A 17539-nucleotide genomic window follows, 5' to 3' on the forward strand; every position below is an offset into this window, starting at 1 on the left:
GGGGGAAGGGGGCTCGTCCCCGTCAAGGGAGGCGGCCGGCCCCGGGGGCGCGAGGCGGCGCCGGTGCGGGTGGGCGGTGAAGTGCGGTGCGCTGAGGTGCGGTGCGGTGACTCCCCCACCCCCGTCCTTGGCGTGTGGGGAGCCCGGCGGCTGCGGGCCGTGCCCCCGCCCTGCCCGGCTGCTGGTGTCTCGCAGGTGACGGTGCGGGACGCGCTGAACCAGGCGCTGGATGAGGAGCTGGAGCGGGACGAGCGCGTCTTCCTGCTGGGCGAGGAGGTGGCCCAGTACGATGGCGCTTACAAGGTGCGTGGATGCCGTTACCAGGCCGGGAAAGGGCCTCAGGCGCGCCCTGACTCCTCTCTCCTGCCCTGCAGATCTCCAGGGGTCTCTGGAAGAAGTACGGGGACAAGAGGGTGATCGACACCCCAATATCAGAGGTATGGCTGCCCCTGTCTCCTGCCCTGGCGATCCCTTCATCGGCCGCTCCCCTGGTGCTTACCCTTGGTTTCCTTCTCTTTCAGATGGGTTTCACAGGAATCGCTGTTGGTGCTGCTATGGTTTGTAAATTTGCATTCCTTCTGAATTAAACATTTAAACTATTTTTATGTAAAAACCTACTAATACATATTTTAATATATTTAATAGGCAGGGTTGAGACCAGTGTGTGAATTCATGACGTTCAACTTCTCCATGCAAGCAATTGATCAGGTTATAAACTCCGCTGCCAAGACCTGTTACATGTCTGCAGGATCAATCGCTGTTCCCATTGTCTTCCGGGGTCCCAACGGGGCATCAGCTGGAGTCGCCGCTCAGCACTCGCAGTGCTTTGCGGCTTGGTACGGGCACTGCCCGGGACTGAAAGTTGTTAGTCCTTGGAGCTCAGAAGATGCCAAAGGTCTGCTGAAAGCATCAATCCGGGATGATAATCCAGGTGAACACAGGCAGATCACGGCAATACCTACCACTCAATCCAGAGAAGAATGTCTGTTTTCCCCTCCTGCCCCATTTAAAACAAAAAAATGATTGTTAAACCCTAAAACACTTAAGGCTGTTTTGATTCAGATACTTAACTTCTTCCTAACAGGCACTTGGCTCGCTAGCAATAGACTAATGTTGTGCTGTTGCCAGCTACATCCTTAATGCTAGTTTTACCAATCAGGAAACTTAGAAGCAGCATTTATGAGTCTATCCTAAAGGAGTTAAAAAGGACAGAGATGAGTCAGGCGTTCTTGCATATACGGCGTCTGACTATGTAACTCATTTTTACAGATCATTAAATTCAGATGATAAATTTGGAATGCTGTTAAAGACAAAGGTGGCCCTGCTTTTAATTATTTCTCACAAACACGCATGCAAAATCTAAGACCTTTCTAAAAGTAGCAATTCTGCTGTCAAGTACCAAAAGCTAAATACCTGATCTTGTTTAAGACTAACTTAGAGAATTTTAAAAATAATTCAGTACTGAAGTAAAGACTGATTTTTTTTTTTTTTTTTTAATATAATTGCTTCTGCAAACATACTCAAGTCCTTGTTGCCTGGATGGGCTTAGTATCTTGAGCTAGTCTGTTGCAGTACCGTTAATCATCATCATCAGTACAGTCCTCTGCCTGCAGATGTACATGTTAATCCAAGTATGTTTTCTTCTAGTTGTGATGCTGGAAAATGAATTGCTGTATGGTGTTCCCTTTGAAATGTCTGAACAAGCACAGTCAAAGGATTTCGTTGTTCCAATTGGAAAAGCTAAAATAGAAAGGCAAGGTAAGCTGCGAATACAGTTTGTTTCCTTATTAACTGCTTGGGGACTTTTTTAACCTCTTCGCTATTCAGAATACGGCTGTCATGGGGCACAGAGAAGTATTTCAAATGTTAAATGTTCAAATTTATTTTATCTAGTAGTATACTTTATTGTTCTGTTGCCCATATAAAGAAAGATCACTTGATTCTCTATATATCATCTGAAAGTATATCTTTCTAAAAGATTTGTTCCTTAGTATAGAGATGGAGTAGATGATGTCTGAAAAACTTTCCCCCACCTTAGTATATAACTTTTGTCAGAAAATGCAAAAGAGATCACTGTAGTATTTCGGCCCATTTGTTCATAACTTACCACTGAATTATATGAATGTTTGAAAAGGATAATCTGAAAACTATATTAAATACCCTTTAATTCATGGAACTGAAAAGATAAAGTTTGTGTCTTAGCATAGTCCTTCTGCTACTACTCTTCATGCTATGTATGGGCATAGAACACTTAGCATTTCAAATAAATGTGAGGAGCTTAAATTTACAAGAGAATCCTCGCATCACCTTGAAAGGAGCCTGAGGTCTAGGAAAAAACTTTAAATCTTAAGGTTTTTTTTTTCTTTTTTAACATTTGTTTCTGTTCTAGGAACTCATGTTACATTAGTGTCGCACTCAAGACCTGTCGGACACTGTTTGGAAGCAGCTGCGGTACTTGCCAAAGAAGGTGTGGAGTGTGAGGTGGGTGGGGTTTCTGAAAAAAAAATTTCCCTGGAGTGGGAAAAAAAGCAGAGGGTCTTCTCCTTCAGGCTCTGCAAAACTTCACTATAACAACTACAAGCTTCTTGTATTTGTAAATGCTCTAACAGTCAGTGAGCTAAGCACGTATATTTCATGTTCCTGCATTTGACTTTTTCATCACAAAATGAAGGCAGAACTGCTAACAATTTTCAGATTGGCCTAGCTGCATGGTAAGCAGAACAACGACAGTATGTATTAGTATGGTTGTATCTCAGTACAGCAAGACTCACCTATCTGGGATTTTCCAGGAGCCACCAGAAACTGTTCTGCACAGTCTCTGCCAGGATAAAAAGTTAGAAATTTTATTAACTCTAAGTCTTGTCTTGAAAGTCAGAGCAGACGAAAGTGCTAAAGAACAAACCTCAGAGAGTCTCTTCCCCCCCCCCAGGTTATAAATCTGCGCACCATTCGACCAATGGATATTGAAACGGTGGAAGCCAGTGTTGTAAAGACAAACCATCTTGTAACTGTAGAAGGAGGTTGGCCGCAATTTGGAGTAGGAGCTGAAATCTGTGCCAGGATCATGGAAGGTACTAAGTTTTGCAATATACATGTTGATCTCATTCCCTAGTCGAAATCCCGATGACTTCTTGATAAAGCCAGATGAAGGCAAAGTCAGGGTTTTATATCTGAGGAGCTTGAGCCTAGCTGTCTTACTCTAGAGATTTTCACAGGGTGGATCCAGCTGGTCTTCCATTGCGAGTAATTCTTATCCCAGGAATCTGACTGTGTGAGAAGTAGGATGGTAACATTTTGTCTAAACCATAGTGCATGAAGATAAATGAGCAGGAACAGGTATCTGGAATGTTAGAGCTACAGGAACAAAATTGTTTAAATAGATTAAGATTCAGAAATTGAATTGCAAGAAAACCAGAGTGCATGGCAACCTGACAACTCCCTTCTGTTTCAGGATCTGCCTTTAACTACTTGGATGCTCCAGCTGTGCGTGTTACCGGTGCAGATGTTCCTATGCCTTATGCAAAAATTTTAGAAGATAACTGCTTACCTCAAGTGAAAGATATAATATTTGCAGTGAAGAAAGCTTTGAATATCTAAGTTGTAAATACATGTTTTAAAGTCCTGCCTTACAAAGTATCAATGGTGCAGGGCAAGTTGTATGCATAACTTTTGTTGTATAGCTACATGAACTTTTGTACAGTGGGGAAAGTATAGTGACCTCCCAGAATATTTATATGGGGTTACCCTCTAAGCCACACTTGGTATAAGCAACAATGTGGTAATGCTTGTTTGTTCAACAGTACAGGTGAGTTAGTACTATTGTATGTGGAGAAATCCTATTCTAAATTCAGAGTGAGGAAAAAAATCCTCTGTTTCTCCTTGGCTTGTAATTGCCAGACCAGCTGTGTTAGACTGGCTGTCATGGTGGTTGAGTGAAGAACTGCAGTGAGCAAGAGGGGGCCCCGAGCCCTGCCCTGGAATGCTGTACAGCTCTCTAGGAGCCCATGGTCGCAAGGCTTATTAAAGGTGAATGATCAAACTGGAGTGAGTGAAGCCTTGCTTTTCAGTTCAACAGTTAAGTGCAACTGTCTGCACAAAGTGGCTTTGGAAGCCTGCGGTATGGGTTAGGAGATGGCTAACGCATTTAGTTTGAAGAGCACTCTGCTTATGCAGGAAAGCTTCTGCACAAGAGCTTAACTAAAGATCTTGATCCTCTTCAGTATGTGATGGGAACCACTACCCGATTTCTCTTTACTAGCTGCCACATACAGGGATTAAAAAAATACTTGCCCAGATGCTTTGCTTTTACGTTTTGTTTTGGTTTTTGTTTTTTTTTAACTCATCACATGGGCTAACGGCATGCTCAAACTATAGTTCCTTACAGTGCAAAATAAGTTCTTTTGTTCAGACGCACCAAGCCTGGGTCTGAAGCAGCAGTCGCGTAGATTGTGTTTGAAGAGCTGGGACACAGACACGGCAGCCTTCGGGCAGATCACTACACACCAGGGTTTAGCTAAGGGGCTATTCCCGACAGGCCAGGGGAGCTCTGCTAGGCTTTGTTGAGCAGCTTCTGGTACAGAGTGATGGCTGCCTTTAGGAGTCCGTGCAGTGTGGCTTGCTCTGTACCCCGGGTAGGGTGGCTTTCCAATGAACTGTTGGAGAGGAGATACTTACCTCTGCAAGTAGGCAGAAGAGCTCAGGTCCTGTTTCAGTTAAGGGCCAAGAATACCTTTCAGGGTATTTCCTTTAGCAGAAGTGCTATTAGCTTCTTGGGAAGTCTGACTTGCAGGTGAAATCCTAGCTGAATTTACCCACCACCACGCTGCTGAAGGAATTCCATTAACATTTTAATAAAAATGACTGAATATCACAGGTTACATGAAACTTTGTACAGACATTCTCTGCATAGTAACAAACACTGATGTACTTGAATTTAAAAAATGGATTATCTATAATCCTTTAAAGTGCAATTTGTTTAAGGTTTTAAATCAAAAAGGATCTTTCAATAAAGTTTAAGCTGTAGAATTAACTTGAAGTAACTTTGCATTTAACTAAATCATGAATAATATCTCAGTGCCCTATTAACTCCCATTCCAACTGTTCGTCATTTAAAAACACTTTCCCTTAGAGTTACAGGTAGGATGTCCGTTTAAACAAGTTCAATGAGACAGCATTTTTACTCCACCAGCAAATATGGTAGGAATAAGATTTAATTCTCCAGTTCCCTCACCTGTGCAGTATTCTTTAAGGGTTGGGGGGGATTGGATTATCTGAAACAAAACTTGCTGATTCAATGCAGGAAAAATTAAGATGAGTTACAAGTACATGAAAAGTGTTGAAAAACTGAGCAGACTAAAACTACATTCCTGTAATTTGAAAAAAGGGGTGGAATAGAGCTAGAAAAAATGCAGTAATTCACCATGATCATGGTCATTCCTATTTCCAGATTTTTATTCAGCTATATAGAAGTTGCTGTACCCTTGAAACTGCAGCTAGAGAACAAAGTTCTTGGAACGAAGTAAAGAATGGAATACTTATCACAGCATGGCAACGCAATTCAGACAGGGTGGTGCTGCTACTCAAGAAAAGCTGAAATAGGGGTAGACGGAGCTACAGCATGATTAGGCGCTCTGTGCTGGTGGAGCGGTCGCCAGTCAGGAGGGTCTTGTTCCTAAACAGCACAGGAGGGGGAGAGGGAATTCAATCCTGGTGACCAGCGGCCTCAGCTGATCCTGGGAGCACTGTAGTCGCAGGTCTGTGTTTTCTTCAGAGTTCCTTTCTGAAAGTTTTGAATGGAGCTGAGTAAGGCTCCTCGGCTTGCACTGACATCGGGCTGCGGGCTTGGCTGTGTTGGCACCTCTGTACTCAGAGGAGGAGCTGCTGGTGGCAGGGGCGGCGGTGGCGGTGCTGGGGGTATCGACGATGCTCCTGTTGGGTTGAGGAGAGAAGATGTAGTTTGATTATGCCAAGGAGGTGCTGCCACAAAGGACTGCGGCTGCTTAGCTGGACTTGGTCAGTCCTGCACTAGTCGCATCATTCCTTGAATGCCAGTGGAGTGTGAAGAACAGAACAGACAAAAAACGCCAAAGTGATCAAATCCCTCTATCTGCAGGTGAGTCGTGTCATCTGAGACACCTCTGAAACGAAGCCTGAAGTGCCTCAGTACTTGGGGATGCAAACATGACTCAAATGTGATCTTGCGCTGAGGGAAATGGAGATCACTTAACAGGGCTTCCCAGCTTCAGCTTCTCTTGTTTGTCCCCAGTGAAGCAGTTTGCTCTTTGGGTCATGAACAGTAACAAAGACTGGAAGCAAATCTTACTACCTGTTCTTATTTACATGACTAACTTCACATTCTTACGAAGGACCACATCACTGTAGTATTTGTGATGACTGCTTGGTCAGATTATACTCCATTTTTAAAGTACTAACTGCAGATAGAGCTTTCTGGAAGTGTTTTACACTTCCGCAGTACTGTCAGACTTTCTCCAAACATGTTGTAACAAATGCTTGTTTCACAGGCTGAATGAATCACAACGATCTGCCACTCACACCGCTTGCCTGCCTCTCGTGTTCCCACGAGTCCTTTGCACTCTGGCCCTTGCTTTCTGCCCCAGTCACATCCATCTCACAGTTCTCATCATGCCTCAGACTCCCTGGAAAGCCAGAGCCCACCGCGGTGCATGCAGGCAGCTAGCTCAGCAGGGCGGGCCTGCTCAGATCCAGGCAGGTGGCCGTATTTGCCCCAAGCAGCTCTCCCCAACACCCTGATCTTGTGCAACCCTGCTGCTGCACGCTGCATCATCATTTCTACACAAGTACAATCAAAGATCCCAGGCAGCAGTAAGAGCAAAGGGCTTCAGAGGTGACCGCTTGCCGTTCCACAAGACATCCATGTGAAGGTGGCATTTGCAGCACATCTCCAGCTATAGGGGGAATATGACGGGCCTTTCTTGTCTCATATAATCTGGAATGAGCATGGGGCATAATGATTAATATCTTGGAACTATTCAACAGTGAATTTTAATTTACGATCGTCTAGATCATAAGTTATTCCATAGTAAGACTAGAGAGACAGATGGCACCTATAGCATAACGCTTTTGGTAGCTCTAACCTACAAAGAGGAATATACTGGTGAGTGGCAAGAACTATGATACAACACAAAAAAAACATGAGGTCAACCAAGAGACTATGGTTACTGATGTAGAACTGTTTGCTATGAAGTAAGCAAATATCAAGCAGTTAAAGGACATTAGGCCACTCAGACTCAAGAGGTATTTGAGGAAGGATAAAGTTCAACTACAGAAAATAAAAAGCAAAGTTCTCTGTGCTCCACTTCTCTCTCAATTCCTCACTAACACTTGCTCTCAGACTAACAAGTAATAGTAAAAAAGGAACTACTGTAATTAAAAAAAGCAGTTATACTAGATGAAAGTCATAACTCAAAGCTCCCTCATTTTCTATTTGTACCAGTCTTTGAAGAGAGATTTTTCCCATATGGGAGCAAGCTCAAAATGCAGAGTATTCACACAAAGCTTTCAATTTTGCTAGTGTATGTTAATACATGCTGTGATTGTAGCATTTCCAACTCTTCAGGAGAAATTATAATTGGCATGAAAACCACCTTCCATGACAACAAAACATGGAAGTACATATTGGGCTCATCTTCATTCTCTTCCCTTCCAGAGGAAATACTCAAGTCCTAGTAGAAATACCAGAGATCAACTGAAGCAATTTAACATGCCTGTCGCATGTGGATCAACTGCTCTCTTAAGCAATCAAAACGTTACACAATGTTAGCACAAACTAAAATAAATTGCATATTGATGCTTTGGGGCCATCTAACTTACCAAATCTTTTTTACACTAGCCAAAGATGTAAGTCAACTTCTTATCAGAAATACTGGAAAACCATCCCGTAGGTTAGAGTCCTTCTGTTTCTCATGTGTGTACAGACTGCCAGCCAAGCAAATCTTGACACTTTGCCAAAGGAAGACCAAGACCAAGAGCAGTTAAAGTAACCACTTCTGTGGTTAAAGGGGTCAGAGAACGCTGTAGGACTGGTGTACCAACGCTATCACCAAACTGATCAAATGAACTGCTGTAAAAGAGCCAAGACCAGCTAATCGTAAATTAAATGGCTTGAAAGAGATCCAAGAACTGCAGAGAACAAAGACAAGATTTTTGGCTGGAACTGCAAGGTGAGGTTGAAGATGCTACGCAAGTAGTTGTACAAGATGCAATAGAGAACAACCATGAAAAGGGTGGCCAGGACTCTGTCTGGAATACAAATACAATGGTAACATACGCAGTGAAAGAAGGTACACATTTGACAGGGAGAGGGGCAAAAAAGCCACAAAGTGCTTGGATCACTAAGTAGTATTAGGTCAAGATTCCACGTGTTATCTTCAAATTTTGGTCTGGTTATTTTACAACGGGGACAGAAAAGACAGGGAAGTAGGGGGAGAGACCACCGTCCTTCCAGGAAATTTGTTAAAATTCCTCAGGACTAGCTATTATTGAAATTGAGCTGCCGACAACATGATACAGTTAAACTCTTGGGAGACTGATTACAGGCAATGATATTCTTACACCTGAGCTCTGCCTTAAAACATAAATACACACAGTTTTTAGGATGGTATCTGACTAGCTATGAGCATTACATGTTGAACCCATTAATTAGAGCATGGTTCTGAAAATCTTCAATTCATTTCAATTAGTCAATCAAAACCAAGCTGTCCTTCCCTTCTTGACATGAGTGGTGCAAAGGAAATCTTAGTTCACACTGATGTACTCATATGCAGTTACATCTACAGATTAGATTGGTCTGTCCAACAGTGAAATATTTTCCTGTATTTACTAGAAAAAACATTTGAGACAAGTGCTCAGTTACAACTAGACCTTTCCAATACATATGTTGGAAGAAGTTGCCTGCAAACACACGTTCTACTCATTCATGCAGTTGTAAGAATAAAACACTCAAACAAGAACTTACCAAGGGTTTTTTACAGGGACATTTTTGTTAAGAGAGTGTGTTAAAAGGAATAGGAAGTAAATCAGATGCTGTAAACTTGATGCCTGAATTGAAACAAAAACTTCATTATGAATTTAAAGTGACAGTAATTGTGCAAACAGCATTAAAAACTTGGCTGAGAATGGGATGCAAACAAAGAAAATCATTTTAGTGATAGAGTTTTTAAAGATGCTGTATTTCATTAAAATAATCCGTAAGAATGTTCAGATCTTTTTCTTCTATTCCCTCCCAATACTAAGCAAGTTCAAGATTTGCATTCAACTGTCCCATACAGAAACAGAGCATCTTTAAAGAGATAAATCAGCATTAGCTTACTTTTCCGAAAATTCACGTTCAAAATGATGCATGCTCTATTGAAGACAGCAGAGAAAGAGAGAGGACACAAGTTAATCATCCGGTTCTCGTGTCAAAGTAAGAAAAACAGATACTGTTAGCTGAAAAGTTAGTACAATAATCAATACATTCTTATTCACTGACAAATCTGAGGATAGCAGATTGACTATTTCATATTACATATACAATACTTTGATTCTGAATAACGAACCACAATTTTCCATGCTATAAGCATTATTATACTTGATGAACAAATACAACACACATGCTTTCAGTTGCACATGCCATAATTAAAGCTTTACAGGATTAAAGTGCATTTAGAGAGATTTAGCAAGAAACCTGCAGGAAGACTAGCCATGGAAGATGAAATCCATTCAGTTCAGGGAACACTTCCTGTTGTGTTAACACCTGTATTTACACTTATGCTCCATGGATCAGAGACACTCAAGAACAGCACTTGCTAAAGCATTCAAATTGTCTTACAGAAAGGTGAAGAGCAGAAAAGATGCACCATATGGGTGTCTCTGAAATGTATGTCGTACTGAAGGATTCAGAACAACTGGCACAGAAAATGATAGCTAAAGTTAAGTACAACTCTCTCACTTTTATTCCCGCACGGAAGCAAAAACGGCGCCCTCAAAACTTCTCTCTATTGTAAGAGAGCTCGCTGGTATTTTATGGGCTTACTGGATTTAGAGAAGATGCAGTGAGGTTTTAAATAACCCATATCACAGTGTTCTGCATCCCTTCTGATCCTAGCCACAGCTCATAGCCACAAAGAAAAATAACAGATTTTCAAGACAGCAAAGAATTGTGCAAGTGGAAAAAAAAGAATCAAACATTCAAGGGAGAATGTCAGAAACATGGGAAGTTACATTAGAATCACTTGCCACGATCAAAACAATGTATTTCAAAGATGATACTTAGCCAAGTGTCTGCAACAAAACCAGCCCAAAACATTTTAGTCAATGAGAAAAGCCCATGAGAGCCTACGTTTCTAGTAGACACCTTTCCCCTCAAAGCAGGTCACGCATTCGATCCTACAGTTGCAGCTATCATTATGAAGACAGCTGAAACCAGCAATGATTTTCTTTCTTAGTATGTTTTGCATTGACTATACCAAGCACTCTACTGCAAGCTAAGTCTCATAAGGCCTTTGTTCAGAGACAAAGCACGTCTCAACGTGTGAGAAACCCCCTGAACAAGGTTACTTCCCCAGGGCATGTCAGCCTGGAGCCCGTTCCCCTCTGGTCAGTGTCTCTGGCTCTGCACATACCCACATACTACATTGATTTGGTTGGTCACAGGCCAGGACAAGGGCAAGAGCTTTGGTTAGGCACACTTTTCCATGTCAGCCTTCATTTTGCCATGGCATCGTATCAGCAAGATGCTTTGACATGCCATGATTCTAACGCAACCACAACCAAACCAGAAAGACAGACTAAAAGCCTCATTCCCTTTCTGACAGTCATCTCACCACACTGATACCCACAAGTATTTCTGGTTTAGAGGTAAATACCCTTAGTAAGTACAAGGAAACTGGAGGAGAGAGATACAAGCTATAGATCCATCAGTTGTCACAACAAAAGTCCTACCATGAGGCCAGTGAGTCTTTCACCAAGTCATCAATAGCATACTTGCTTAGAATAGCTAAAACTACAACATTGCTGGTGAAAAAATTCAAGCACGCTAGCTTTCTCTTAGAGCTAATATCTGAAGTTTCTTCTATGAATTCTACTCACAGAAGCATTCCTGAAATGGTGACACTTGCCTTTATACCCGACCAAATGCATCAATGCCACCAGCACACTAAAGGACTTTCCAATTTGAATGCAGTAGGGCAACGTGCACTGTGTCAACCGGGGCTGATCACCACGAGTCATCATGAGCACACTGGCAGCAGGATGACCGACACACTGTGACAATGTGATTTGAGCAACAGCCAAGTTTTGAGCCCAAACTTGAGCCATTCTTAGCCATTTGAGCCACGTCTACACATAAACCTGCCTCACATGCTCAAAACTTCAAAAAGCTTTTAATCAAGTTCCAACACGTTAAAGTTAAAACATAAGTAAAAGGTAGTTTTATTGCAGACAAAAAAAATGTTTTCTAACCATCTGTCCATTTTGGAGGCATAAGGTTTTCTTTCGCATTTTCAGCTACTTCCTTTTTAAAGCGTACATAACTTGACATAAACCCTCCAGCTAAGAGTCAGTACATCCAGAGAACAGCACTGTTATTGTGCAACACAGTAACAGTAATTATCTTGTTTAGACTAACTGGGAGAAGTTAGTTCATAAAATATACAATTCAACATACCCTCAACTTGAAGGAGAAATGACCTATTTGAATTTCAGCATGGCTGATTTCAATTACATCACAGAGACTGCAGTGTCCTTTGAAAGACCATCCACAGCAAACACAGATTTGGTTGCATCACTTCAGTTAACAAGTTGTGCTGTGTAGAAAGTTCCTGGGACTAGGAATCATATGGCATGTGTCATCGTAACGAACAGCAATGCTATGGACTGCTTTCCTTCTAGAAATGTATTCCATTAACACCTTTTACTGTTAATGTTTGCCAGTGCTCCTCTTCTAGCCTTTCAGACTGAAGCACATCTGCTATTGCTCAATATTCAGATTTGCAATCGAACTTTCATGAGCATTTCTATTGCTCACTCAAGCAGATTCTTCACCACTTCCCACCACCTGTCCTAAACATTAGCAAAACTGTTTGCACAGCTACCCAGCAAATTGGAAGAGGGAACCGGCCAAAAATAATAAAGATACTATTTTTAACCCAAATCAGTTTCTGACCTGTTCCTACCAGTTCTACTGGTGTTATCAATGGGCTGTAGCAAAACGGGAGATTTAGGCAGCGTAAGCCACTGAATTTGTCACACCCAAAACTCCTGAAACTACATCACAGCAGTACAGGCGTAAAGACACGATACACAAAAACAAGGGATCAACAAACAGTACTTCAGAGTCAACAGATCATTAACATCAGAACAAATGCATACAGCATCATGAGGGCCAGAAAATGTCTGGGAAGTAGCAATGTCGGTAGGACTGGAGTAATAGAGACTTTGAAGAAAGCACTTATATCCTATGGTTAAATCATATCGTGTATATCTCAAGAAAGGTTATTAAATGAAAAAGAACAGTATTAAAAGGTTCTCTATGGCCCTCAAAAAGAGAGCAAATGCCCACACTTGGGCTGACACGAGATAAATGTCATCTCTGTGTTCCATCCTTGAAAACCACCATCCCTTAACCATCCTTGGGAGTAACAGCCACAGTTGCGGGGGTGGGGGAATAAAAAACAAAGAAGGAGACAAACACTGTAATGACTCTTGAACTTACCTGCTGTTGAGGGCGGAGTGGGGGATGATGGAGACGTTAATGGGGAACTCGCCCCAGAGCCTGCTAAATAAAACAACAGTCTAGTAACTAAAGCTGTGATATTAAAATTCAACACAGTCAGACAAGACAGATTGTTGGAAACAGGCCAACTTTATTGACTGAAGATCCAATCCTGCTTCCACTGAAATCTTGGGAAAGATTCCCATTCATACGAACAGTGTCACTCAGACCCGATCTCAACAGAGAGACTTAACAGTACACACTATCAGAGGAGGTCCAAACACGTAAGAAGTGCACTCAACAGTATTCCTCAATGGGAAACACTTCTGTTGCTTAGGCTGTTGGATTTCAGCGTCCAAATTCTGTTCTCCTTAAGAGTTGTGCCACTGCATGGATGGCACCCCATTTCTCCTTCTAAGAGATGATTTTCAGTCAGTTGCTGTACTCCACAAGTTACTCTGATACCTGACTATTCCACAATGGGCTGCCTTTGGACACATTTTAGCCAAACAAGTCAACTCTGTTAAACTGATCAGTAGCACCAACCATTCCTTTTAACTAAATGAAGACCTATCAAAGGCTCTGTTGTTTTAGAATTTGGCACTGAAGCAGCAATTAAACAGATAATTTTCTCATTCATCTTAACACCTTACTTCGGAATACAGAGCTTCTCCCTGAAGGTTGCATTACAAAATGGCCCAAATAATGGATGTTATTATTATTCAACTCAAATGTCAAACAGAATGAAAAGACTGATTTTTTTTTTTGGAGGAATGGGGCACAGAAGAGAGGACACATTGCTTTATATTAGGCAGCTGAAAACCTAACACTGACAGTATTTTTCAGCCCTTGATATATCTATTATTAAATACCCAAAACAGTGGTAACAGACTCTGGTAGTCCAATATTAATGTGTAAACTGATGGTGACCCTGGATCTTTTAAGCCAGAAAATGACAGCAACAACAGAAACATTGACATAGCTGTGTAGAAGCAAGCTCTTCTCTCTGTAGTTACCTGAGTTATTTGAGTTGCTGTATTTTGCTGAGTGTTCTTCCCCACTTTCATAGGCAGAGCGTTTTGACTTCTTTAAAAAAGAGCAGAAGAAACAGAAGATGAGAATGAATAATCACTTTCCATGATAAAGATTGAACTGACACACAGATTTGTAACAGCCATCCACCATATCACACAAGGTTTATCAATGCCCAACATCCCTCTCCCCACACACATGTGCTGCCATGATGACGACAGCAGCAAGGCTGTTCTGTGCTCAAATATCTCCAGGCAAGCAAGCAGGGCAACTCCAGTGCCCTCTGACCACAAGGGAAAGGCAGAAAAGTGACCCACGAAAAGGAAAAGAAACACAGACAGCACGCGGCAGGAGCAGACTGAAAAAAAGGCTCCAGTACCCTCACCGGGCAGCAGGAAGCAGCACAGGCTGTCATCTGTGTATGAGGTGTTAACTAAGCCTGTTTTCATACAGCAACCTCAACGAGGTTAAACCAATATGCAAGTCAGCTACCATTGTAACTTAAGCTTCTTAGGAAGTGTATTGCTTAGCTCCAGAAGTGAAAACAATCAGGAAGTCTTACAGAAAAACACAGCACAGAATAGACCAGCGTACCTGTGGTTGTGCATGCTAAATGTTCAAAAAAAGATACCAGTCTTTTTCTGTGTGAGAAACCTATTTAAAGGTTGCTTACTTTTCGTGCTAAGATTTTCCTTTTCTTTTTTTCTTCTTCAGAGCCATGATGAGATTGAGCTCTTGTCAGCCTTCTGTGCTGGTGAATCTTCAAAATGAAGGGAAAAAACAGAAAAAGACCATGTTAAGATCTTAAATGTTCTCAGACAAGGCATATGTTTGGGGTGCAAGAAAACACACTGTAGTCACTTTACATGTTTAGTTTTCTTTTTTCATTCTTAGTTTTTATCTTTACTGTTGTTGGTAGCGGATGAAGCCTCATACTGCAGTTAAAATGATCCTTTAACTTAGGAGCCACTGCCTGTGAAGCTGCACCACTTAAAACAGTGAAATGCCATACAGTCAACAGCTGGTTCTACAACTCCTCATACTGCATTTTTGGGAAAGCAAATCTGTTGATGAAAGCCTCTATTACTCAAAATCACTTTGAGTGAGCAAACATTCACTTTCCCCATGTAAAAATGATAAGAGGAAAAGGAATGGCTGTAGGAAATACAGTAAAGAAATGCAGACGTTACCAGTTTCTGTTCTTCCGTTAATCGTTTTTCTATGCATTCCTTGGAGGTTTTCAATGCCTCTTTTAGCTTAGTAGGAATCTAATACAGAATGGGGGGAAAAAAAATCATAGCACAAAACGTGATAAAGCAAAACATAACTTCACTGCTCAAAACTCACCATTCATCTGATCATGTTGCCCACCTAAAGCCCCAAGTTCTGACACTATTCCCTTAATGAAGGAGAAAAGAAGACTCTAGAAGCATGTTTTCCACTCCAAACCTAGCTACAGATCTAACAGCACGGACAAAGAAACACTGAATAATGGAAGGGATACTCTAATGGCAGGGACAGCTAACGGTTTTGATACTCTGGTCACATCCCCAAACTGCCATGAGGCTGACAACAGAAGCCCTCCAGGAGAAGTGCTCTGGGGCAGCTCCCCAACGAGAGCAGATGTGCCTCCCCAAAAGTCCCAGCACTGCAGCTGGCAACAATGTGCTGATGGTGTCACTCAGCAAAATCAGTTTCCACAGGTCTTAGCAATTCGTTTCCTCTCACTGCAAGGGACCCACATCACTTCGCAGCCTCCACCCAGACAGAGCGCCGCCATCAGTCACACAAATTAGCTCCAGCACAGGAATTACACTTGAACACTTATGGGTCACGCTGTGCCCCCCTTCTAAGGGGTGATATAACGTTCTTGGGTACAATTCACCAAAAGAACCCAAATACTGATGGCAATTGCCGTAAAGCCAAGTAAAGCCAGCTCTCCTCTACCCTATTGGTCAAGTAATGCACAGCTTACCCACAGCCTGGCACTTCCACAAACATCAGCAAATCAACGTTCAACTCTACCTTAAACTGTGGTTTCTCGGAGTTTGTTAGCAGGACATCACTGAATAATCTGTGAGCGGACAAAAAAAAGGGAAAAAAGAAAAAAAAAAGGAATATTATTCCCAAGAAATAGGCAGAACCACAGCGAGAATACTACTGGTACTGTTCACTTAATTCCCTCTTTCTCCTTTTCTTTCTCCGTCCTCATCCCTAGGCCACTGCTTGTTTTTTTTCCATAGGTTTTTATGTACTGCTTTTCATTTTCCAAGCATTGCCATAGAATTAGCAGCATCCAACCCTCAGAATGTAGCCACTACTGATGGCACAGTTAGCAAGACTGTGTGAAGTATTTTGAAAGCCAATAGAACAGGTACAATTATCAAAGGCAGAGAAGGGTTTCCCCAAAAAAAGAACGCCTTTTCCTTAAAAGTGTATGGATTCTTTAATGACAAAAGATTACCAGGGATTTACTTTAAATTTCACCTAAACAAAATCATTGCTCTTTTTAAGAAAACTCTCTTAGCATAACTGTTGTTTTAGCATTAATAAGAACCATGTGAAAGATCAATGAGTGAACTTAACATTTGAAAATATCTGCATTCTTGTCTGTACTCTGGCAAAGGCAACTAAAGGAAATATTCTAAGATTTTTGCTCTCCCCTCTATGGTATCACCAGCAACAGCATAAATGATTAATCCTTTTCCGTCCAAAACAAAGACACTAGAGGGCAATGGTAGTCTGAAAATAAACTGGTTAGTCCATTTCAAGATACTTTGTTCTGGAGAACATACTAGAAAACTGTCCCAGAAAGAGATCTCAAGCCTAGCCCCGAGATAAAATTTCAGACACTTTTTGTTGCTGTTCACTATGGAAAATTATCACAAGGCCTATACTAGAGAAAACAAATTCAAGTCTAGAATCAAGCTTGTAAGAATAGTATTCCATGAAAAATTCAGATATAAATCAAATTTTAAAAGACTTTTAAAAAACCCATGAATGTTCACTCTTGTTTACAGGGCGTTTTTCTGACCTTTTCTGATTACATGTCCTTGCAAAATTAAGCAAACTCGTAGTTTATACGGTTATAATAAATAATAAAGCTTAATAAATATTTAAATTACATTAATTGCATTGCACATCTACATAGAACAGCTGTGAAAAGTATTGGTATGAAGCGAATGTAGTATAATATCCTACCTATCAGATACGGCTGGGCATGGATTGTTTGTTCAACGTCTTTTAACACCTGTACATTCCTGTATTCACAGGGTTTTCTTATAGTATTTCTCCCCTGCTTACACTCTCCTCTCTACCTCCCACCTCCTTTAAGAGCAGAGGAAGGGAGGAGTAGAAGGGATTGAAGGCTGAGACAAGTCTGCAGTGTCTCTTCCCAACCAGGAAATATGAATCTTGGAGCATGCTTGAAATGTACTGCAATCTGTATACTGTGAGATCAGACCCAGATTTAGGTATGGGCGATCAGTCCTTTATAAGCTTGTGACTCTGGCACCTCGTATTAAGAAAAAGTAAAAGAACCCCCCACCAGGAACTGTGTTCCACGCTCAGCATGCTGGTGACATGTCGCAGCACAGTGACAGCAGACAATTTCCCCGGTAATATTGTCTCCTAATTGGAGGAAGGGCGGCACTGCAGACAGGTATGATCTCGAGCTCAGTCATGCACTGACATTACTCCCTTTCTGCATCCTAGTCTTGCCCCATACCTGCCCTTACCACTTCACTGCATCACTGTGACGACAGCCTGTAGGGA

The 17539-nt window shown here is 41.7% G+C and overlaps 2 protein-coding genes across 2 annotated transcripts in view; one reads left to right on the top strand and one right to left on the bottom strand.

Annotated features, from left to right (window-relative positions):
- The window catches only part of PDHB (pyruvate dehydrogenase (lipoamide) beta), a 7825-nt gene extending 3531 nt beyond the window's left edge, over nucleotides 1–4294 (top strand). Inside the window, exons 2-9 of the mRNA XM_009326333.1 lie at nucleotides 9–303; nucleotides 375–437; nucleotides 522–557; nucleotides 646–931; nucleotides 1648–1758; nucleotides 2390–2481; nucleotides 2930–3071; nucleotides 3452–4294. Of these exons, the coding sequence (XP_009324608.1) occupies nucleotides 9–303; nucleotides 375–437; nucleotides 522–557; nucleotides 646–931; nucleotides 1648–1758; nucleotides 2390–2481; nucleotides 2930–3071; nucleotides 3452–3597 (1171 nt within the window). The 3' untranslated portion in view covers nucleotides 3598–4294. The remainder of the gene's footprint in view (nucleotides 1–8; nucleotides 304–374; nucleotides 438–521; nucleotides 558–645; nucleotides 932–1647; nucleotides 1759–2389; nucleotides 2482–2929; nucleotides 3072–3451) is intronic.
- A 535-nt stretch (nucleotides 4295–4829) lies between these two features.
- Nucleotides 4830–17539, bottom strand: part of PXK (PX domain containing serine/threonine kinase) — a 26547-nt gene continuing 13837 nt past the window's right edge. The window contains 6 exon segments of the mRNA XM_009326325.1: nucleotides 4830–5928; nucleotides 12734–12796; nucleotides 13750–13819; nucleotides 14439–14525; nucleotides 14956–15033; nucleotides 15791–15839. Coding sequence (XP_009324600.1) covers nucleotides 5723–5928; nucleotides 12734–12796; nucleotides 13750–13819; nucleotides 14439–14525; nucleotides 14956–15033; nucleotides 15791–15839 — 553 coding nt within the window. The 3' untranslated portion in view covers nucleotides 4830–5722.

Source organism: Pygoscelis adeliae, unplaced genomic scaffold (genome assembly GCF_000699105.1).
Source record: "Pygoscelis adeliae isolate BGI_AS28 unplaced genomic scaffold, ASM69910v1 Scaffold606, whole genome shotgun sequence".
NCBI lineage: Eukaryota > Metazoa > Chordata > Aves > Sphenisciformes > Spheniscidae > Pygoscelis > Pygoscelis adeliae.